The sequence below is a fragment of the Vicugna pacos genome, chromosome 17 (genome assembly GCF_048564905.1).
Source record: "Vicugna pacos chromosome 17, VicPac4, whole genome shotgun sequence".
Classification (NCBI taxonomy): Eukaryota; Metazoa; Chordata; class Mammalia; order Artiodactyla; family Camelidae; genus Vicugna; species Vicugna pacos.
In genome coordinates, this window is record NC_133003.1 from 51,466,796 (window position 1) to 51,491,280 (window position 24,485).

Here is a 24,485-nt window from a genome sequence, read left to right on the forward strand (position 1 = left end):
GATGAACAATTGGAGTTCAACCTGTGAGCTCAGGGTTAACTTTAAAAGGAGGAAACAGCCATTAAACCTACATTTAATTTATTTTATTAAAATAACATAATTGAGGAACCATTGGATAACTGTATTTTGTCAGGCGCAATAAAAACAAAATTAAAACCCAAATCATGAAGAAAACCTGTGTCCCTGGCTTCCTTGCATACACATGATGTGATGTGGAGGCAAGGCTGGCCCGGCGGCCCCGCCCCATAGGGGCAGCTCCTGGAAGACTAACTCAGCAAGATGGACGACTGCTCCCTGAGAGGGCGGGGGGGAGGGGGGCAGGCCGAGCGCCTCTTGTGGAAACCACCCCAGAGCACCGGAGACCTTCAAGGGACGTGTCCCCACAGTCAAGTCCGTAGTACCAAAGCAGGCTGGTCAGGCGGCCGCGCTCCCGACAGTCCTGGGCTGTTTGGTGCATTATGTGCAAAACTACCTGTCTGGCGCCACACCACGTGTCTCTGAAGAGAAGTCCTTCTGTGATAAGCATTCCTCCTAGGAGCCGAGTTCCAAAGTCCACGTGTCCTCACGTCAGGGCTGGTCTGCCTGCTGCCTTCATCTCCCCTCTGAGTGCTGCTTCTTGCCCTAAAAGAACTCATTTAGCCGACAGCTGGGGCCCCAGGTCCTGTACTGCCATCAGCCGCCACTGGTGCATCTGGGCGGGCTCAGCTCGTGAGCACGGGGGACACGGAGCGGGGGCGGGGTGGGAGCAGGACAAACCAGCATTGCGAATGGCTTCTCCCAGGGCCGGGAGGGGTAGAAAAGGCAACGTGAAGTTAAGGCCCTGTGAGTGGTCAGATGGTCCTTAGCAGCAGCTTCTCGGAAGACAAGCTCTATCCCACGGAAAGGGAGGAGCAGAGAGGTGGGGCCTGCAGGCCTCCCTCCCGCCTGGCGCCCGAGCACGGGTGCGGACGCGGCTAGAAGACGGGCAGCCTAGGGGACGTGGTCAGCGTGCAGGCGTTGATGTCCTCGGTGTGGGCCGCCCGGTGCAGGGATGGCTCAGAAGCACTCCGGTTGATTTTCGGCAGAGAGTGCTGGAGCAGCTCGATGGAAGACAGGATCTGCAACAGGCCACAAGGTGGTGGTCTCGGGGCTGCGAGTCTCCACCGCAGCAGCTTCCAGGGGGGCCCAGAGACACGGGCTCTGCTGCCCGCCCGAGCTCCAGCATCTTGTGCAGAACACACGTTCCCCCCCCCCCGCCCCCCGAGAAAAGGAAAAGCAGCTTTCCTCCCATTTCTGCCACGAAGCACTCCTGCCTTCGCCAGCGCCGGCACCCTGCGCTAGGTCTCACCTGGGGAAACAGAGGCCTCTCCTCCTTGACTTTCTTCACACAGTCGGCCACCAGCCTCTTCATCGCTTTGGGGCAGTTCTTGTACAGCTTGCTGAGGTCGGGGGAGGCGTACCCTCGGCCCACCATGAAGATGATCTGCGGGGAAGGAGAGCAGTGAGGGGAGGGGTGGGCGGGCAGAGGCGCGGGCTCCTACGGTGAGCTGGCCCGCGCAGCGCACGCACCTGGTCGCGGTTGTTGATGTGGGAGTAAGGGAGCTCGCCGGTCATGAGCTCATACAGCACGATGCCGTAGGAGTAGACGTCGGACTGGAAGCTGAACGGGTTATTATCCTGCATTCGGATCACCTCTGGGGCCTACGGGGACAGAGTGCAACTGTCACCCTCTGGGCCCCACTGACATGCGGGAGCCAGGCTGGCCCTTCCTGAGTCCCGCTGCCACTCTTCCCCAGAGGGCCCCACGCTCAGGCTCAGGCTCAAATGAGCTCAGGAATTCTAGCCTCTGGGATCCAGCACTTCCTATCAGGTAAGTCCTCCCAGCTACGCCTCAGGGTGGTCCTCACCGCCAGCTTCCTCCGGGAAACCCAACTCTGCCCCAGGCTGACGACACTGAAGGTGTCACTGAGGTGGTCTGGACTTTGGGGAAATGTAGAGAAATAATTGAAAGTTGCAGACAGACCTCCAGGAACCCCTTCTGCCCTGTACCCTGCTAGTGGGGGCCTGGCCGCCTCACCATCCACAGGATGGAGCCGGTGGGTTGTTCAACCTGCTGAGAACCACTCCAGCGCGACTTGACTGTTGCCAAACCGAAATCTCCAATTTTCACCGTCAAGCCTTCATGGAGAAATATATCTCAATGCTTGTTAAGAACTCTAGTTTTAAAAGAATGGTCAAGTCACTTTTGAAAACCTTCCCAAAGTTCTCATTTGTACTGCATCTCTGCCTCCCACCTGCCCAGCCTTCTCGGCACTGGATTTGCTAAAGTTTCTGAAGTTTTAAAATGTGTTTTTAAGTTGCTCCTTCTGCCAGGAGGCGTGCTCGGGGCACCAGATGATTTGGCTGCAGCCACAAACAAGCCAGTTTTCTGCCTGCTGCTGCTTCATCCGTTTACACACCCAGAGACGGGTTCTCTGGCCTTGCGACCTTCCTGCATAATGTAGGTGCGTTAAACCCCAAGACTGAGCAGTCTGCTGACAGCTCACATTCATGCCTGCCTGCATCCTGCCCTCAGACGACTAACAGAATCACCCTGAATCCTGAATGTTGTCTGTCCTAAGACATTTCTCACAGGAATGGGTACCACCTGGTGACTTCGAAATCAGAACCAAACAAAGTCAGGCACTTCAAGGCAAACTTGTGTGTAATTCCTGCCTCCTTAAAATCTGCTTTCATGGCGCCAGTATTGGTCCCCAAAGCCCCACCCACCTAGTGCACATCTTAGACACGTGCCCAAACTAGGCCACGTCCCTTCACACAGCTCGGCACAGCTGCCGTGCCTCTCGTGGCCAAGCAGCAGCCTGCTGTGCGCCACTCTCCTTTCAGAAAGGCTGGCGGGTGTGAAACTGTTAGGAAACCATTTCTGTACATTCAAGAAAGACAATTTTAAGTAGTAATATTTTGAAATATCTTGCAACACTGGCTTTCAGCTACTTTCTGACCAGATATACAATCCACAAACTAGACACAGACATAAAAGGTAAAAGCCCCACTCCCTCAAGTTATATTTAGTAATAAAAACCATCGGAAGAAAAACTAGGCCTGTTTCAAGCATCACCCGAACACACAGCGCAGCCTTTGTGGAGCTCTTTCCAAAGTCACTTTTGCTAAAAAGTCTCCTAAGTTTAGCACTGAGCAGTCAGGTAAAACCACCAGCAAAGGATACTGTTGGATTTCATGTCTCTGTGGATGATGTTCTTTGCATGCAAATAGCTGTGAAGGGAAATAAATCTATTAAAACCAGTTTGAGGGACACTGGTATAAAGCAGCTTCAAAACACATCTAAGAAGAAAACCACCTGAAGGCCTGACTCCCAGGGAGGGTTACTTTGGATACGGGCCCTGTACTGGTTCGCGTGGTCCACACATGCCTCACCTGAAGATGAAGCTACAGCACAAACAGGGCAAGTCTTCTTAAGCATTGATTTTACTCCAAAAGTAATTCCGACAACCCAAATGTTCATCAACTGATGAACAAATAAAACGCAGTATATCTACACAGTGGAATATTATTCAGCCACAGAAAGGGAGTCCTGATTCACGCTACAACGTGGATAAACCTCTCAAAAACATGCCAGGTGAAATAAGCTGCTAGACTCAGAAGACTTCATCTAGTACCTTGAAGATGTCCTAAAATTAGACCGTGGCGGTGGCTGTTAACTCTCACGTGGAGCAAGCACACCCGATGGCCTCCACCATGTTCTTGGGTGTCCAGCTGAACTTGGAGGACGGCAGCTGGGACCTGAATCTGAGCCCCCAGGGAGGTGCCTCAGCTTGGGAACAAACTCACATTTCTCACTCCTTCAGCCCACCCCCAGGCTCATATCCAGTGTGCAAAAACAGCACAGAAACCGCTTGAGAGAATTGGCTTTTCCTAATCTTAGTTCGAACTTAGGGACAGGTTGATGCTTGGACCCCAGACTTTCTATTTGTCAGGCCGTCCACTCACTCCATTCCCTGAGCCGTCTGCCGGGCGATGTCAATCAACTGGAACATCTGGAACTTGGTCTCCTGCACATGCAGGTGTTTGTAGAGGCTGCTGCCCTCGCACCACTGGGTCACAATGGCCAGGTTGTCCTTCGTCATGTAGCCCATGAAGAGCAGGATGTTCACATGCCGCGTTTTGCTGGAGAGAGGACACGAGAAAAGGCTCTGAACCTGCTGCTGCAGAATGGGGAGATCTACTCCGCTCTCAGCCCGGCACCCAGGTCCTCCGTGTGCGGACACCTCGCGTGCCGCCGACCCAGGCCCAGGGGACTGCTGACGACCCAGCTGATGTTCCGAGCGGGCAAAGGGCCCACTGTTACTCCCCCAGTGCCGGCCCTGGTCGCAGAGAGGACGTTCTCTTTCATCTGTGTACACTCACCCGTCTCCCCACAGGGGTCACGAGGATCCCTCGTCTGTGGAATCCATCATTATTCAATTTACTCCTACACATTTAAATGGTGACTTAGTTTTGAAGTCCAAAATAAGGCAACTTGGCTATAAAGAGTTCTTGGAAATACATGTGAAAACAGAACCTATTTCTCCCTGTGACAAACCAAAACCCAGAGAAAGAACCTGGGCTACCTGAGGGGAGTGCGTCCAGAGACCTGAGACAGTGTGCTCATCAGTGGGGGCTCATCTATTTTTTTGGAGAGAGGTGGGTAATTTGACTGATTTTTAGAGGGGGTACTGGGCATGGAACCCAGGACCTGGTGCGTGCTGAGCAGGCGCTCTTCCACTTGAGCTACAGCCTCCCCCACAACGGGGGCTCTTCTAAACACATGGCGCCACTTAAGCTGGAAAGAAATCGACTTCCTTCATTTTTAAGGGAGTTGTTTCCGCCACAGGACTACACAGTGAACGCACACTCACCGCCAGCCCTGCCACAGGCCCTCAGACACAGGTCAGGCCACGCAGCCTGCTCCCTCTGTGGTTCTTATGCCACCACCCGTGCCCACCCTCCCACGCCACACTGTCTACTCACCGAAGGACAGCCACCTCATTCCTGAAGGCCTGGAACTGCTCTGGGGTGGGGTCCACAACCTTGAGGATCTTTACTGCAACATCTCCTGCAAGTTAGTTTATAGTCAGCACAGCTGAATGATCTCTGTCATTTTTCATATACACTAGTTTTTAGGAATATATGGTGAACCACTCAAAAATCATATACCTATACAGATGGAACAAACACTGAAAATTTCTAAATTATTCAGGTGGCTGGAAAAGTTAAATAGGTTATGCTACTATCCTTAAAATACTGCCCATGGGCCTTGAAAAGGCTTGCTTTATCAAGCCTAGAATCCCCAGTGGTGAGGTTGTGGGTGATGGGTCACGACCTGGGCCAGTGGGGATGACGTCAGCTAGCACATTAGAATGGCCCGGCAGACACTGAATCTTCAGGGCCAGAAGGCTGGGTGCCCAGAGCAGGCCAGTAAGTGAGCAGTTGATGCTAAACACAGCAGCTACATTTCAATGGACCTGAGACGCTCCCTTGTACAGACTCAAAGATACGGACTGAAATTAAGCTGCTCTGCCTTCAGTACCAGTAGAAGTAACCCTGATGATTGATGCTGACTGCCTACTACACCCTGCGCTGAATATGCTTTCCCGGGCATCACCTCCTTTAACCCTCAGAGCTGCCCTAGGACGGCAGCGCTGTTACCCTCGTTTCACAGGCAGCACACGGAAGTTCAGTCCTTGCCTAGCATCACCTGTCAAAAAAAACCAAGGTGCTGGAGCCAGAATGAGAACTCCGGTCTGACTCTAGTAGCCGTACTTCTAACTCAAATAACTGCTGATCACTGAGGAGAAAGCCAGCCTTTTCACATAACTTTAGGAACATCCAGAGATCAGTTCTACTTTATAGGGGCTACTGACTGAGAAGCCACTTTCAGAAGCACTGTGTCATACTTATTATAATGGTAATTACAATAAATTACTTCAAGTCCTATTAGGACGTCAGATTTTCATGACAAATGAATTTATTAAAACACAGCCTTCTAAAGATCAAACAAAGTAGGAGTTAAGTTCAGTGGCACCTTGGAGGTGACTTGGTTCCTCCCTAAACCAAGCACACCCCCTTGGCAGCTCACCCTCACAGCCTCTGTTGGAGCGTTCGTTTCACTTTTGGGGAGCACCAACCGGTAGAGATGGTTCTTATGAGAGGTCCCAAATTCTTGCCCTGTGATCTGTTTTTATCATCTAAAGCTAAAATCTCCACTTAACAGCAACTTCCAAACTGGTTCTCCAGTTCACTGGCACATAAATTTACTCAGGACCCAGGGCTGCCTGTGAAGGTGCTGCTGACTCTGGATGGCAGAGCTGCCTTCTGCCCAGGAAGAGGGAGCTGATAAGCCACACCCCAACCTCAAGTCCCTTATGACTGAGCAGAGGGACAGGAGAAGTCTTGCAGTGTGAGCCAAGATGGCGAGGAGCAGGGGGTGAAAGAGGAGGGGAGCAAGGATATCTGCACAGGGGATGTAGAAAAGTTTCCTGAAGGAAAGTTTCCTGAAGGAAATGGGACATAAGGCAAGGGAAGAGGCTGTTCCAGACTAGATCCACCAGGAACAAAGGTGAGGTAAGGGGGATGAGTAAAATGCGAGGTGTGCTGGGGAAAATGCAGCATGTGATCTGACATCCGTAGGACAGGAGGGAGGCCAGGGAGGAGTCTGCTGCAAGAGCCCAGGTGCAGTGCAGGCACAGTGGTGACAGAAAGGGGGGGATGGAGGCAAGGAACCCTATGAAGGTGAACTGACACAATGTGGCAGTCAACTGAGAGATGGGACCAGGGGGTGGCCAGGCAGTGTGTGGGGCTTTAAAGGGATGCAGGAGGAAGGCCTGGGGAGATGCTAGGTGGGCCCTCCAGAGGGGCTCCTTCCGAGTTCATGAGCCTGCTTTGCAGTCCCTTCCCTTTCCCACAGCTCTTCTCTGGGCTTGCGCCAGTCACCACCGAACTCACCCTCAGTGCCACCCATTCTGAACCTGATCAGTAATGCAGCCTCAGAGCTGCCAAAGCCTGTTCACAGCTCTGACCTGTAGTCAGTCAAACATCCTGCACCTCTAGCCTCTACTTTTTGGAACAGTGAACAAGACTTATCCCTGTTAAAAGTTCATCTTTGTTCCATCCTCAGAGCCACTTCAAATCCTCTCGCCTTTCTAAATCCAGTACCCAGTCTGCACTGCACCGCTGTGTAGGCCATGAGTCATGCACGTCACTGATGGGAAGACGGAGCAGGGGCAAAGCGAAACAGAGCCCTGTGGGCCACAGGGACCCACATGCCATTCAGCTCACGACTAACAGACGGTAACATGATACGCACTTTCTTACCGAACCCCAGAGACTGGACTCTGCACGACAGCATTCCCTCATTTGTATGTACGCCCTCCAGGACTGCCATGATCGGGATTCAGTCTGCTAAGAACACTGGGCAACATTATAGGAAAACCTGGTTTCAACTCACACAGAGAACACTTTCCTAATGCCCAGCGCTAGAGTTTTCAGGTAACAAGCTCCCCATCACTCTGGTTTTCAGGCCAAATCTCATGACGGCCTTGCAAAATCTGAGACCCCATTTCACCCTAGTGACATCCAAAGTCCTTATGGGACCCAATGACCCCCACCCCCGGACCTCACTCCTGTCAGCCTCTCCCTTGCTCACCCTACTGAAGCCACTCAGACCTCCCGAGTTCCTCAGAGAGGCCAGGTGAGTGGCCTGCTCTGCTCCCGCTCCTTCCCAAATGCCACTTCCTCAGCAGACTCCTCCCCAAACCCACTAAAAAAACCTGCGAACCAGGCCTGCCGCTCTGTACCTGCTTTCCTCCATTTTTCCCCTTAGTGCTTACAACACACCAAACACTGTGCTTTTCTTGGTTATTATCCCAACCAGAATATCAACTCCATTAAGAGAAAGAATTTTTATCTGTTTTGTTCATGGTTTCATCCCTAGCCCCTAGAATGCTTGGTATTAGAAGAATGCTCAGGGAACACTGGCTGAAGAAATGAATTCTAAGATGCAACAGTGTCAGCAAGGCTAAAAAGCCGCCTGTGTGAGGCACAGCGCCTGGCAGGGAATACCGGGGGCTTGGCTGCCTGCAGCACAGGCCAACAATCAGCTTCTGGCAGGAAAGCCAAGACTTAAGTGCCAGCCTGAGGCCCCCAGACCTTGCCCCTAGGTCTGCAGAGTTAGGTCTGGGCCTAATACAAAGGCTGCTCTCCAGCCTTCCCTCGTCCAACCTTGGGACCAAGTGCGTCATGGCCAAGTCCACCTCTCCGGTGCAACAGGCATTCAGTAACGCTGCTTAACAACTACATGAAGTAGTTATTATCCATAAAACCAGAATGTCTTACTGTCCCGTAACAGTACTGTCAGAGGCAAATGCAGCACAAACAAGACACATTCCTGTTGGTTATCATATTTTCAGTAAGACAGGCTGATAATACTCATCAACCACTGAAGAAAGAGCTATCATCACTTGGTGAATTTGGAACGTTTTTACCTTTTTAAATACGAATTCACTTCCCTGTTTCAACCATTTGGGTTAGTCCAAAACCTACCACACAAGCCACTGCTTTTTAGACCAAAAGAGAATGGCCACCAGTCCTCTTCTTACTGACTCAGTCAAAACGACACAGCTCAGCCTGAGGCCGCGACGGGGACCCTGGCCAGCATGCGTCAGGCTTCTGGCCTCGCTGCGGCCCGAGCGTGCTGTCCAGTGGGGGCCCTGCTCCTGAGGGGTCTGCTGCCGCCTCTGCCTGCTGCTCTCCGCCTGACAGCCTCGAATGCTGTCTGCTTCCCTGAGTGTGGCTTACAATTAGCAGAGGCTGGTAAGTAAGACCCCCCAAATTCATGCCCAAAAGGAAGTCTGCAGGTGGGACCATGGGTCTCTTCTGTACATAACATAAGCTTAGTTCATGGATCTGAGCTGTCCATCTTGGCTGCTTTGAGAACTTTTCTATTTACTTTCACAGCTACTAGGCAGAATCAAACATTTAAAAAATCACCAAAACCTGTGCCCACCACGCCCTCACTGGAGCCACCCTGAAGGGGGCTTCCCGCCGAGCCCGCACTGAGCGACAGGCGTGCAGTGAGGCCGTGTGCCCAGCAGCCTGCAGTACCTCTTTCCTGGTCTGTTCTGCAATATGTTAACAGATCCTCATCTACACAAACAGCAGCAGCCCACCTATTAATGGCCACATACATGTCTGAGGGAAAAAAAATCACCGTAACAGCTGTAATTTTTAAGAAATGGAATAAAATATTGTATACAAGAATCAGAAAAGCAATGGGGAAAAGGGGGAAGAAAGTATAGCATGAAGCAATCTAGAAATCATGGTTTCCACAACTCTCTTTCTTCTTCATTCACAGAGCGTAGCTTGCTTTCGGAGAGGCGGACATAAAAGCCCACTGCTCCTCGCTCCTCTGATTTGAGACTTAGAAAAACTAGAATCTTAGAAGCATTAGATGCTGTCTGCATTCCAAGCAGACTGTAGCAAACACATCTCCTCAGCACAGTCTGAAAACTCATGACAGAGAGAACACAGCTCATAAGCAGGACTGTGGCAAATGTAACCAGTGCTTTGAAAAATTATGAACCCCTCCCCCTGGCCATAAAGGTGCTCAGCGAAAGGAAGCTTCAATTTGGGCACAACTTCAACTGCATCTGTTGGCTTTTAGCTGAGGCTAAAATGCATGCAAATGGTAAACTGCTCCTAATGGAAGCATTAAAAGCAGTTCTGACTGCTCCACCGCCTGTACTACTTGCAGCCCCGCATTCTCAGGCACAGGCACTCTAGCTCACAAACTGTGTTTTTCTTTTCTAAGGGATCACTGAGACATTTATGATATATATTTGCAACATATTTTCAACAGTGTAATTTCTCAGTGACCTAGGAGGCAGGCCAGTAGTATATTAGACGCAATTTTCCAAAGGAAAAGGAGTGATCCTACATGTCATTTATCAATGTTCAGTCCTTTGCCAGTCCCCTCAAAGAACTAGAAATTTGTCAGATGATTAGTTACAAGTGGAAAACCCATATATTAATGAGCATAAGCTACACAGAATAAAGGAGGTGCTTCTCAGCTTTCAACACCCTGAATTTTAATATTCCATTTATTTTATGCTCTTATCTTCTCTCAATCTTTGTGCCCAGTTATGTATAAAGATATACATGGTGGCATCCAAAATAGACATACAGGCACCAAGGCTCATTAGGATTCGGGGGGTGGTATTAAAATCTGAATTTAGAAGACCTGTCTTTCGGGAAACATGTAGCATTCTCAAAAAAAAAATACTCTATATTTCCTGACATCCTAAAGCCAGAGGCATTAAAAACCTGACAGATATGTTAAGTATGTTGTCAAAATACACAAAAACTGTGGCTACATACATTAAAATAATAAGTTTCTTCCAAGTGACAAAGTGTTTACATTAAAATAAACATTAATGCTCTACAGGGATTCAAGAATTAAGTCTGTGCATCCCCTGACAGGAATTCCCACGACAAGTCCCAGGGCAGAGCAAAGAGACCCTGTTTCAGGAGGCTCCTGGCTTTCCCATGCCCAGCTGTCTGACCGCGGGCATGGCAGTTCCCCCTCTTGGGACCTTCGTTTTCTTGCAAGTAAAGTCTCCAAGGTGCTTTCCAGCTTTAAGTTTCCAGAACCCATGCTCCCCTAACAGCAGCAGACTCTTACTCATTTAGGAGCGTCCAAGCATGTCCCTCCCACGTGCACAGTGTATTTAATCCATTTATAAGAAGAGACTCTGACACTTGACTCTACTGCTCAACTCCTGTTCACCAAATTCTAATTATCCTGAAAACTTTCCTACCAGTTATAGCATTGTTGAGTCTTAAAAAAGAACAGTACGAAACTTCATCCAGATACTGTTAAGTTCAATCTTCAGATGCAACCAAGCACCCCGGGAAAGAGCTGCTGTGACCCGGGGGCACAGTGAGTCCTGGCCCCTGCCCGGCCCTCTCTGGACTAACCCCTGACTTCACCCGGGAGTAACGAAGGCCCCAAACTTACCATGCCACTTGCCCTTATAAACAGTTCCAAATGAGCCTGACCCAATCCGAGTGGAGAGCATCACTTCACTGGCTTCTATTTCCCAGTAATAGCTTGAATCTCTCTGTCCACGAGGCCTCTGAAGCAAGCAGAGAACATCAGTATACTCCACGGAAGGGCACAGGTCTGTTTAGCAACCCTGTCAAAGAAAACCTCAACCCAACTCCATCCATCCCTGTATGTTTTACAGACAGACATATTAACTGTAATTCCAGTTCTTCTCTTTTGAGAAAATACCGTTTTAGTTGTGCCCTGTCTTGCAATAAACCAGTTTTCCAATACAAGCATGCCAAAAATAGGACTGATATTTATAATATATTCACTTAATTAGAGTTCCTCCACCCCTACAGTTAAAAACATTCTCATTTCTGACGGCATTCATTTCTTACCGACCCCTAACCTGCAGGAGGTACTGTTGGCAATACTCACAATTTTGTTTTTCTCCTGGGTCCCGGATCCTGGTGCCCGCTCTCTCTGCGCCGGCACAGGGGTTTTGGGCTGTGACCAGCCTGTTGGGCTCAGATTGTTGGGGCTGCTGGACAAGGCTGAAGGTGAGGCTTAACAGACAAGACAAACAGAATCCACACGTGGATAAGCCAAAAGAAGATACACGGCATAAAGACAAAAAGCCCACCACTACTGCTGAATGACCTGGACAAGTACCTGATTCACTGTGGCTTCGAATTGCATCCTGAAACAGAAAAGGAAAGCCGGTCAGTGTCTGCACCAGAAAAGGTGTTCGCCGGGGAGGGCAAGGGGAGGAGGATTTGCAGGAGCAACGTAGATTATAAAACCTCCAAAACACAGAAGGTCTAATTACATACCCTAACTTTTCTTTGATTAAATTCATCAGTATCTGTGGCCACTACCTCCAGAGCTGCCGTCGTCCAGCATTAGGAGGACTTATGTGAATCCCTCACATACAACGGGAACATCATCCTTTCTCTCAGAAGGCGGCAATGCACACAGCAAACCGATCATCTTTAAGGAAGGCTAGCAAAGTTACTATCAGCTGAGATCTTTTCAGTGGTTGGGGATCTTGCTCCACTGAAGCTCAAAAAATGGTAACTAAAAATTTGAACTATTTTTAATGAGGGATTCGGTGGCAAGTTCACTCTTATTCCTCTAGGAGTTGGATGTGATAAGGGCAAGCACCAAGACTATATACTTTATGTGAGCCTAAAATCATGGGAAGCTGGAAGGACCATAAATCCCCCAGTCCCAGACCTGCAACTTACATGTAAGAAAACATCTGAACAGGTAGAGACATGGCCAGGGTCACACAACCAGCTGGTGGCAGAAACAGAGCCAGAAACCACCACTCACGGATCTCAGACCTGCTCTTCAGACCTTATGGGTAAGCTCTGAAATTAGTTACATTCTACTGAGGTGAGAGGTCAAAGGCTACTTTTAGAATTTATTAGAAACTGTTTGGGTCGAACAGTTTAAGACACAGGTCCCTCCATGTAACCTAAATCTTCATTTTATAAAACCTCACTTGAAGGACATGAATAACAGCAATATAAAACCATTTGGTCCCCATATCCTCAAAAAGGGTATTTTTTCTCAGTTCTACCCTCTTTGTTTTCTTTCTGCAACCACAGTGAAGACGAGATACTTTTTTTCACACAACTGTTACCAGAATGCTCCCACTCCACGCCATGGTTACAAGATGGGAAGAGTCACAGACCACGCTGCCCCGCAACCCCGCGGCAGCCCCACCTGAGCGCCTTCAGCGTTCACCAGTGAAGCCTAGCTCTGGGGTTCCCACACCTGGCCGGTCTTCAGAATCACCCGGAGAGGCGTTTACGAATACAGATCCCCAAGCCCCCCCACCCAACGAGGGCTGATACGTCTGGGAGGGAAGGTGGGAAGCCCAGGAATCTCCGTTTTTAATTACAACAGGATGGCAGCCAGGTGGACAAAACTTTGTCCAAAAATAATTTGAATTTCAGTAGAATTTTCAGCAGCTATAGCTTTATTATCCAACTAATCTCTTCTTTGTTTTCAGTCAAAGCATGGCACAATGTATTTTTAATGACCAGAATTATATTTCCATGCACTGGGATTTTTTTCTTAATGCCACAGTAATTTTCTTCCCTGTATCCACTATATACCTCATGTTTTATTCTGTGCTCATTTCTACAGTTGGATTGGTTTATCCTAGAAGGAACTTTTCATCATCTTGAAATCTAAATATTAGTTAAAGAGAACTAAAAATGGCTTAAACAAAGCAAGAATGTGTAATTTTAAAATGCTAAATCATGATTTAAAAAAAAAAAGAGGAATCAAAATACGCTCTGCTTCTAAAGTAAAGAGGATTAAGCACACAGAGGTGCTTTCATAATAAAAATTCAAGAAAAATTCAATTTCAAAAAATTCAATTTCACTTTCAATGCTCCCTCTAGAACACTGGAATGTTTAGAGGAATGGATCATATATTAAAAGAAAAGTAACTGGTATATTACTGTATCATAATCAGGGCTAATCACAACAGAACAAATAAAATTCATAGCTTGCATACACATGACCTCCTCAAAATAATCTTGTGATATTCAAAGTGCCCCAAATGACCAGTTTAGGCCCCACATTCAGAAGCCAACTCGTTGGTTGAGTCCCTGCTCCTGCTTGGCAGGACAAGTATGCTGAAGGGACTTGAGGTCTGAGTGAGGTAAGCTGTGCCTGAGGTGGCAGGTGGCCCTGAGGCTTTTCAAGGAACAATTCATGATGCAGACAGAGCACAGCTGTCTCTGATAAAAGCTTATCAAAGGATTTTCAGGGCAGAGCAACCAAACTGATACAACTGGTTTCTAAAGGAAATGTAAACAGAACAGTGATGCTGTTTCAGCACCAACTAAATAAATCCAGCATTAGTCTTTGGTAGGAATTGAAAAAAAATTTTTTTTAATATTCTTGGCCTCAAAATCTCACCACAGATTATTTTTTTTTCACTCCTTTCTATGCTATTGCCAAAACCGAAAACATGAAAACAAGTCTGACAAGAACTATAAAATTTAGTGATTGTTTCATTTTTGACAGTCTTACTGTCTGACAGTCTTAGCAAACCTGTTAATTTACAAGAAAGCAAAGGCATGAAGAAGAATACCTACTCTTCCCCTCAAACAAAACCGTCTGGACCACGCCCTGGGAGAAGCGCTCAGGCTGTTGCTCTGGTCCAAAGCAACGAGAAATAAAGAAGAATAAAGAACAAAGGAAGTATTTTAAGTGTATTCAGTTGTTATAAAGATGAACTAGAAAGCAAACCAAACAAACAGAACATACCAAAACACCAAGAAAAGAAAAAGCAGTTTGAAAATACTAGTTTTAGGCGCTTTTACATCTCCCTAAATATCTGCTTATTAAAATCCTATGACTCCACCCTTTTATTTCTAAATAAAATCCCTTCAGGACTCCGGGAGAGTCTGCAGTCCTCCACCACTGTTATTCTCTCCCACACCAAAATGAAACCACTCTGTCTCTCACTCACGAGCTCACTGAGGCCTTATTCAAATCCGACATGGGAAGAGTGAGTTCCAATGTTAACATTTCTTCAGGAGATATTACTTTTCCCCTTGAGTGGTAGGTATACCAACCAGATTACTAAGCCAGTCTCAAGATGCAGTGAATAAGAAAGAAATTCAAAAAGCCCAGGGACCCAAGAAAATGCTGCAACACTCCTTATCCCGCTTGAAACCCAAACCTCTAACACAACAGTCGCCCCCACCCAAATAGCTGGGACCCTGCACTGCCCGCGCAGCCCACCTACCTCGATCGCCCTGCTGTCCACAGGCAGGGCGGTGCTGACCATGTGGACGTTAGGCGTAGACGTCGACCTCTGCCTCTGGGAGAGGGAACCTTCAGAAGAGGGGCTGGAGGTGGTGAATGTGAAAGCGTGGGGTGTGGAGTATCTGTGCTGGGAACTAGGTGAGGAGGAGAAAGAAAATTGCATGACTGACACTCAGGCCTCCGCACTGCCTACTTCATTAAGATACTCAGGGGCAAACCCAACTTTACTACAACCTTTGACAAAAATGTTCCTTTCTTTTAATATGCACCATTTAAAATTTTTCTTCTGTCTACTTGCTTTTGCATGCATTTTTTATGAATAGCGGTCCTACGGAATTGAGCCCAGGACCTCAGGCACGCTAAGCACATGCTCTGAGCTATACCCCCAGCCTCAGCATGCAGATTTTTTAAAAAGGAAATAATAGATGTACTTGGAATTCATGTGGAAAGAATAATACAAGTTTTCTTCTATTTAATAAATCACCTCTACAGAATACTCCAGATTTTTAGACCATCTCTGGGAAAGAACAAACTAGCATCTGCTAAACATGCGCAGGTTAATTTAGAGAATAAATCAGAAAACTTTAGGGAAAATTTTTCAACAGATGGTTAGATCTGGTGGACACGTGTGCAGACACACCAGTGTTTTATCCTCCGTGCATCCTCTCCCCAACAAAAAGCTCACAAAGCCAATTGATGTGCATTCAGTTTTCAGGGTTCTGTATCTGACTGTGAAACTCACCAGCAGCCCCTTTTACCCAGCGCCGCTCCCCAGCCAGTCAGACTGGGAGCACGCATTAACGTTTTCATTACTTGCTCTGAAAATTACTTTGAGTTTTGTTCAGACTCAAATAGCACCATGCATGAATTCAAGGGACAAAAGGCTGGTTTTTCTAAGAGAAATTGCTCTACTGCCTTGAAAAACTGCCTTTCCTGGCAGTTCAACATTAATGCCTTCAGAGCCCTGGTTTCTTCTATCCAAACCTACCTAAATCTGCAGAAGCAAGTACAATTTTTTGGTCAGAGTTGCTTTTCAAATTATCAAGAAAAATGAAAGTTATACACAAGTATTTATCCAGATACCACTTCCTTCAACAATTTCCATGGTAGTTTTATAAAGGCCATTAAGTATTATATGATCATATAATATAAAGTCAGAGATTTTGAACAAAAATGTAGATTTTATTTTAGGTTCCAAATTCATGTGTCACAGTGAGTGAGACATCTGAACTCAAAAGCTGGAAAACAGTACAGACAAGTTATGTGCGAACTCACAGGCACATTAAAAAGGATATTTGTATTTAAAATCTAATTCGCTTCTTTTCAAAATAGCAGTTTATTAAATACCACAGTTTTAGCATATGCAAGGCCATAATAAGCATTTCAAAGTTGAGGGTTTTATTTTTATTAAATCACTGTGTATCGTTTTGGGACCCCCTCCCTGAGGCTCCACTCACTGCATACTGAGGAAGGCAAAATCTCAAGCTCTTTAAAATGCAGTGAGATATAAGGGACATGCCAGGAGAACAGAATAAACTGCAGTAAGGGTCCAGAATGTAAGAACAAGACACAGGACCACAAAGAGAAGTTCTACATTTTGCTCTAACAGCAACAGCGAGTTCCACAGAAGCAGCAAAGGGTTTAGAGAGAGAGAAGAGGGAAGGCAAGGGAACACACCTTCTGTATTTATGCTTTCAGTCCCACCCGCCCCAATGCAGCTTTCCAAAAGAACAGCAACAGGTAAAAAATACCTAACAGGCATCCGGGAAACAGACTCTCGCATCCGACGCATCGTCAAGGAGGGCAGTGCTGGGACCCCACTGTCACCGAGAGTAGAATTTGGAAACAATCTAAATGAACGCAGAGAAAGCCTGGTTTTTAGACACGTGGTAGTAATTTTACAGCCAGCCTGCCTGACCCTGCAAACTCACAGCTGCTCAAACTGAATTTTTCCTACTCTTATGTCCGAGAATACTCAGGCTACCCAGGGTAAATGGACCACCAACTCAGGTGACTGGGTCTGAATGACTACAGAACGTGGCCAGTCCTGGCCTGCCAATGAACACGGAGGCTCCAGTGTGTGCTTCTAGGAAACACTGGTCCAGTGTCCAGCTGTGTCAAAATAATGGGGTTCTTTAAAGCCTTTTTAAAGTAGAGCGCTTTATAACCTACATCACATAAGGCTTTTCTGGAAACATTCTGTCTTGGAAACGCAGAGATGGAAAGATGGAAGTATGAAGAATAAATCACCTTCAGCACCAAAAGTGACAGACAAGAGGGAAAATGACATTAACATTAATCTGGCATCTTCCCTCCACGAGATGAGCACCTGGCGCTCAGCGAGTTCACGTGCCAGCTCAGTTAACCCTGCTAAGAGCACTGAAATGATGGCAAGGCCCCCTTTTCTCAGCTGAGTGAACTGAGGCTCAGAGGTGACTACGGTGAGTTAGTGACAGAATTTAGATGTTGACCAGCATCTGCTGGACTCCACAGTCTGTGCTATTTATGCTACCCGAGCTCTCTTTGCAAAAGCAACGTGTTACTACTATGAAAGCAAAGAAGTTTCTGTCGTGGTTTAATGATAACGCTCCCTTAGTTTTTCTAGTACCCGCAAAAAGGGATAAAAGTTCAGCTTTGACTTTTCATATCCCTGTTAACAGTTTTTAAAAGGCACTTTGGAATATGTACTTTTAATAAATCTTACTTTAAAAAGTTCACCTATATAGAATATAATTTAGTAGCCAGTTTGTCTCCAGAGGGATACATGTGTTTTTAAGTTTTACTGTAAAATCATTTTAAGACTAATATTTTCCCTCGTCTGAAGAAAACAGCACCGACCACACTTTCTGCTCCTTCTCAGTGTCAAAGGTCTGTTCATTGTATTTATGAAAATACAGGGTACTGTCTACCAGCAACTGGGGGAAAAAATCTTCTGGGTTTTCATATCACTTTGCTCTTTGCCTTAATGAATCACAGTATATCAATCTCCATCTGACAAGTAACAGTCCCACCAGCTCATTTTAGAGAATTATATGCCACACTAAACTTGCTAGTTTAAGAATTGTCATGTTTCTAAAGCAAACCGTTTCTGGATCATTATAATTCACTTAATAAGTCTAAAACCCAGACCTGTCAGTGAAATATACAACAAACACCCTCAATAAGAGTTTATACCTCCCTGCCCCCTTATATTCTTTGAAAAAAGAATGACGCCTTACAAGAGTTGTCTGATGTTACTCCAGTCCACACACATAGTAGGTACTTTGGTGCTACAGTGCTCATGAAATTTGTAGCCACAAGTCTGACATCGAAATCCATTAAGCAGGAACTTCTGACAGATATCACAGAAGGCAAGCTTCAGGAAGGTCTTCCGAGCCTTGAACAAGAACACAGGTGTAAATTACACTGAATAAATGAAAGACGATAGAAGACAAAATAATTTCCTTCTTGACCCCAAAGAGGTTTATCAGAATGAAGAATCATACTTCCAATCATTTTAAAATTCATACATAGAAACTAAGATACGTCTGTGATCTCATAACCTAAATTGCCTTACTGAAAACTGAAAACAATGGCATAACTAGAGCTTTAAACAATCCAACAACATCTAAGGTTATTATCTCTGAGAAATTCCTATTATGTCAGCCAACGTACTCAACAGACCACAAAGAGAGAAGAGATCACCAACTTACAAAGTTGTGTGTTGTGAGGGGAACATGATCCAGGAAATCTACTTGAAGTTCCTCTCCAATCAGCGAGGCAGCATCAGTATTCCAATCTAAACGTGCTTTTTTACTAAAGAGGATTTTAAAAAAACATGATACAACAGGGAACGATTTAGGTGAGAGTTCAATACCAATAATGCTCCACAAACATAAAACTTAATCCCACACAACACTAACTCAACTCATACAACAAACCTATGAAGTGGGCATTCTTATCCCCCATCTTAAAAATGAAAGAACTGGGGGCTCTAAGAGGGTAACCTGCTCAAGGGCACACAGTGAGTGTAAGGGCCTGTTTGGATCCAGGTAGGTCAGACTCCAAAGCTTACGCTCTTAGAATAAAGTTTTCTTTAAACTATGAAATAAAACAATCTCACGATAAAGGAAATGTGCGATAAACTGGACTCTAGAACATCAAAATCCTGTAAAACCCTCTAAAATAGGTTATAAATATTGCTACAGTCGCAAAATTAAGTCTTCACTAGCTCACTTCAATCTAGAAGATATACAAACAAAAGAATCATAAACAAAATTCACTTTTCTATTAATGATAGGCTCAATCTGTAGAATTGTTTGCAAGGTCTATAAACATAAATCGATGAAAGACTTAACCATCTTAAAATTTACTGAGACCACTCTTCCTCTGCCTAGAGTAAACAAGACAGAAAAATGGATACATTTAAGTAAAAATCAATGCCCAGTTCCTTTCTCATGTTTTGTCTAGTGTATCTGGCCCATCTCCTAAAGGAAGCACATTCTTGGACAAGGTTCAAACCTCTCCCTGCACCTCCCAGAAGCCTATTACAGCCATCCTGCTGATTATCTAACAGTGAATAATCCATCCCTGGATACAATTCCTTACACAAGGTCTGGGAAACCCCACACTACTCCCAAGTCCCGCTTTGACCTAATGCAGACGGAGGGGGCAGTCCTGTGTTCTGATCAGTCTTCAGGTGCTGTCCATCCAGGAAAGAACCCAGGGTAGCTCCAAACAGTGCAGCCTTGGACAAAAGCTGATCAAGCCCCTCACTGTCTCAGAGTCTCTCTAGTCTGTAAGGTTGGTCCCCAAGCCAGTGCCTGGGGACTATTCCCAGATAAAGCTGGCAACCGCTGCAGAGTCGCACTTCAGCAAAACGCCTCCGGAGCTGAGAGGACTGACAAGCAGATGAATTCACACTCGCCCTTTTGAGTGGACTCATGCCCTAGGGTAACACCTCACAACTGGGGAGCCCCTGAGATACAGAAGATGTAGCTAACGATCAGTAACAGAACCAGCACTTCCCAAGGAGAAGGCAGAGTTAAGGTTACCACCCCAGATCGTGGGGGACAGTAACAGATAGCAGCGAGTCACAGATGGCTCTGATGCTCTGGGATATGACTCCAGGACCGGGTGGGGGCGCCTCTATCTTGCCACCACCATCAGTGACAGGATGAACTATGGATCTTCCTTGAAGCAGAAATTCTCTTCTTAGCCCGGTGTCTCTCAAACTGCTAGGATTCAGTTAACATTAACTGAATAAAAATGAATGCATGAATTTCAAAAGTCAATCTCTTAAAGACAGCATTCTTTAACTGTAAATAATAATGCAAACACTTTCAGAGTATGCACTCTGTACAATGCATTAGAGCAAACACAAAAATCACTGATCTCAAGAAACATATCATCTGATGTTCCCGTTTCCAGAAGGAAACACTATCCAACTCCTAACATGTACTTTATTTTTCAATACAATGTTCAAGCAAAAATTTCAAGTTCTTAGTATTTAATTTTTCTGAATTATCTCTTTACAAACGAGAGTATTCAAATACTCACTATTCCATAGGAAGCTAGTGCAATTTTTAAAATATGGACACAGTTATTATTTGAAGCTAGGCAACCCTTACTAGTTTGAAGGAAGACCTGGCTGACTTTTGAGTTCTTACCCCTTATGTTCGTGGAGAAGTCTGAACACTGCACAGCACTCTGGTTGCAGGCCCCGCACCTTGAGAGCTTTCATAAGGCAATCGTGCAGGCTCATTCCATTCCGCACATTGACCTACAAACAAAGAACCACCTTTAGAACCAGCACAGGCCACACATCCCTTGCAAGTAAATGCACCAGTCTGTAAGGGGGTATGGGGAAGACTGAAGACAGCGTTGCTTGCGACCCTCCAACAACAGAGGTTTGAACAGCATGGATCCACTCATACCCATATTTTTTTCAAAAGCAGATACTACAGCAATATACCCTCCGTGGTTGGTGCAATCCGGGACACGGAACAGCAGATGCGGGGGAACCACATACAGCAAGGCTGACTGTAAGGTATACTTGGGTTTTCAGCTGAGCAGAGGGTTGGCACCCCTAACCCCTGCGTTGTTCAACGGCCAGCTGTAACGGTAACAGAGTGAACAACCCGAATGTCCAGCAATAGGTGAGAGCCTGAATCCAGTACAGAACACCCGCATGTGTCACACGGTGCCGCTACTACATTACTTACAATGACCTGGCACAAGTATGGTATGTTAATTAAGAGGAAAATAGTTTTCAGAATAATACCAAGAGTAATATTATTTAAAGGGCGGGAAGCTTACATTTGCTTATATATGTTGCATGAGGGTGAAAAGATAGACTCAGCTGTCGGCATCAGAAGAAAGCAGTTAGGAGAGAGAAAAGATCAACTACCCCTTTCTACAGCTCTAGTTTGACTCAATGAAATGTTCCCCCAAGCATAAACATCCACCAGAAAGGAAAATAAGCCAGTCCAATGTACAAATAAACATGAGTTTTTCTGATCAAAAATGTGTATTTCAACCTATTTTTAACAAAATATTTGATCTTCCTAACAAACATTCCATCTCGCGTGCACTTCATACTCGTGAGGACAAGCAGGCAGTGGAGGCTCTGCCCCACTGTAAGGACAGACATGACCACGGGCTTTAATGAACGCACACACCCATTCCAGGCAGCTCAGCAGGACGCCCTCCTCCACACCCCTCGCACCCAGTCGTCAAAAGCTGGGCAGGCACTCAGACGCCTAGTGGGAAGTGTCTGAGTGTCCAGGGTGCTGATAATGGCAGCTAGATAAAAATTTCAACTAAGATCTTGAAGCATTTTGATAAAAGCCTTCTACATTTTGTTTTTAAAGCCAATAAAGTTAATTGAAAGTAAGGCAGCTAGACTCAGTACGGCCAGCAGAGAGGGCAGAATGCAGCTCTCAGCAGGGCCTGCAAACTGAAGGCCTCCTGCCGGGGGAACGTGCATGAGCCCACACTGGCCAGCCCAGCCTCTTCCCAGAGGGAGGTGAGTGGTGTTTTTTATTTAATTTAAAGGTTTAAAATATTTTTAAATTTTCCACATTTATATTTAATATTGAATTAATATTTAAATTAATATTTTAAATGTTCCACAACAAGTTTATCTTAAAGGTGTCTTGAAGCAGTGATACCCTTAGAAAGATCTCACTAACTTCCAGCTTTTCAGAAATAAAACAAGTAAAGGGAGAGAGACTGATCTGAACTAGAAGACACCAAGAATGAGGACAGTGAAGACTAACAGACACTCACACACTAACAGTCATGACCTGCATCAAATACTGCGCAGTAGTACTTGGAAAACTGTAAAGTGATATGTGTTATATCATTAATCTTCATTAAAAGTCAAAGCCCCAAGAGCTAGACAGTTCTTTAAATATCCTCCAACCCAGCAGAGTTCCCAAATGTGTCTGGTATTAGAATCATCCAAGAAGCTTGTGAAAATACATTTTCCCAGCCTGCTCCGTCTAATACATCCAAGGATTCTGATTCAGTTCATCTTAAATAAAGCTCAGGAACCCATATTTTAAATTCTTCTCAAGTAATCCCAGTAGTAATTAATGGTCCTCAACCATGATCCATATACTCATCCAGTAATTATAAGCAGTAGCAGTCAGTCAGAGACACATGTTTACAAAACAACTGCAAGAAAAATTCAAAAAACAAGCAATTCTAATTACTACTTCTAAAATTATTTATATCAGACATACATACTCTCTCTCACTCTCCTCTCTACAACTCCCCACGGATACATGGTGTAATTAGTTAAATCTGACTAATTTCCACTAAGTGATTATGACAGTCATTCTGGGTTCCAGCAGTGAAGCAACCTGGGGATGATGAGAAACAGCTGACTGCTGGTCTGGCCAGCAAGTGAGCCCCTCCCCTTCCCTGCTCGCCTGAAGCTGGGTGCCTGGTGAAAGAAGGTGGTTCTTCCAGAGACACACAGTTCATCTCTGGTCAAAAAAATAGGAGAAACTAACTTTCTCTGCTAGAACCGTCTCAAAAACAGAACTCAAGCTTCCAAATCACTGGTCCCTGACCACCAGTTGTGCTCAACTGAAGGCTGTCAAGGATACACCAATGTAGAAAAAACTAAGAAATAGTAACAGCTACCTTTTTACTCCTGAACTAGCCACTGTATTCAGCATGAGCCTCGTTTCATAAATGTCAGGAACAGACTCAAAATATTATGCAACTTATTTAGATGATACAGCTTATAAAAGACAATACAGGGATTTAAATTTGGGCCTGGATGGCTTACAGGCCCATACACTTCATTATTATGCCAAACTAAATCTGCTGGTCTTCCTGGCAAACTGGGATTTGGAGGTGGAGAAGACAGGCGCAGAAGCAGATGGTTTTCAGTGTCCCATCACAGTCACACTTTCCAACTGACCTCTCCACTTAGGGTCACAAACAAAATTAATGAGAAAATAGTGTGGTTAAAATCACTTGCAAGTGAAAGAGTACTGTTGAAATATAAGAGGATTATTATTTATTTTGCCAGCCATTAAACTTTCACTTTTAAGAAGGGGAACAAAACTAAATTTACTCAAACTTTAAATGCCTTTGAGTTTTGTCTTCAGTTCAAAAAGTCCCTAAATGTACAACACTGTAACTGGGGGGGGGGGGGGTGCTCTTTAGGTTCACAGAAGAAGTATAAAGGAATTTAGTAAACTGGGGAGAGTGGAACTATTAGTAACAAACTGACAAAACTCTGGGCTGTACTTCCCAACTCTGGAACCCTGCCTTGCCTAGGTGCACAGAATAAACACAATGCACTGATCTTACACAAAGAATAGAGGGTGGGAAAGGAGAAGATGTGGACATTCTGAACTAAAGTTTTCTCATATGTCCCACCAAGCAAAATAAGTACAACTTCACTTTTCTTTTTCAACAAGTTGGTTTTTCCTCGCGCCCCCAGGATAGTAGGAAACTTTCTGACCAGTAATTTCTTGGAAAAAGTTGGGATTCTGTGTCACAAACGATGCACAAATAACTGGCTAGACCACTGCCCTGGAAAAGAAAAAAACACTGAGATTTCTAAGCTACCTCTAGCTTTGCCCCAGGGCCTATGAAATTTACCAAAATAACTTTTTCTAGGTAATTTTACTTTCTTCTATATACTTGATTGTGATATTGAAAATAATTAAGTGAACATTTTGCTTTAATATCAGCACAAAATATTTCTTCTAATTAACTGGAAATGTCTAAAGGAGCTTTTCGAAGAACTCTGAAATATATCCCCATAAGAATGTACTACGAAAAAAAAATGCACTGTGGCAGAAAAGTGGCAGAAAAGAAGACATTCCAGGCAAGACTAACAAGAGAAGGCAGGCCAAGGGGTGGGAAAAAGCGGGGCGTGTAGAAGGAACACAGCAATACAAAGCAATCAAGTCTGTAAGCGGAAAGCCAATTAACAAAGACCCTACATGGAAACCTCTTACACTGTTAGTGGGAAAGTGAAGTGGTGCAGCCACTATGGAGAACAGTATGGAGGTTCCTTAAAAAACTAAAAACAGAGCTACCATACGATCCAGCAATCCCACGCCTGGGCCTATATCCAGAAAAGACGAAAATCCTAATTCAA

At 45.5% G+C, this 24,485-nt stretch overlaps 1 protein-coding gene across 1 annotated transcript in view; it reads right to left on the minus strand.

Annotated features, from left to right (window-relative positions):
* Positions 1-68: 68 nt before the first annotated feature.
* Positions 69-24,485, minus strand: part of RAF1 (Raf-1 proto-oncogene, serine/threonine kinase) — a 59,408-nt gene continuing 34,991 nt past the window's right edge. Inside the window, exons 3-17 of the mRNA XM_072941881.1 lie at positions 20,524-20,636; positions 18,568-18,670; positions 18,094-18,251; positions 16,627-16,725; positions 14,856-15,009; positions 11,753-11,780; positions 11,519-11,646; positions 11,051-11,168; positions 5,008-5,092; positions 3,988-4,164; positions 3,206-3,252; positions 2,057-2,175; positions 1,549-1,680; positions 1,328-1,462; positions 69-1,097 (exon numbers count right to left, since the gene is read on the minus strand). Of these exons, the coding sequence (XP_072797982.1) occupies positions 954-1,097; positions 1,328-1,462; positions 1,549-1,680; positions 2,057-2,175; positions 3,206-3,252; positions 3,988-4,164; positions 5,008-5,092; positions 11,051-11,168; positions 11,519-11,646; positions 11,753-11,780; positions 14,856-15,009; positions 16,627-16,725; positions 18,094-18,251; positions 18,568-18,670; positions 20,524-20,636 (1,740 nt within the window). The 3' untranslated portion in view covers positions 69-953. The remainder of the gene's footprint in view (positions 1,098-1,327; positions 1,463-1,548; positions 1,681-2,056; positions 2,176-3,205; positions 3,253-3,987; positions 4,165-5,007; positions 5,093-11,050; positions 11,169-11,518; positions 11,647-11,752; positions 11,781-14,855; positions 15,010-16,626; positions 16,726-18,093; positions 18,252-18,567; positions 18,671-20,523; positions 20,637-24,485) is intronic.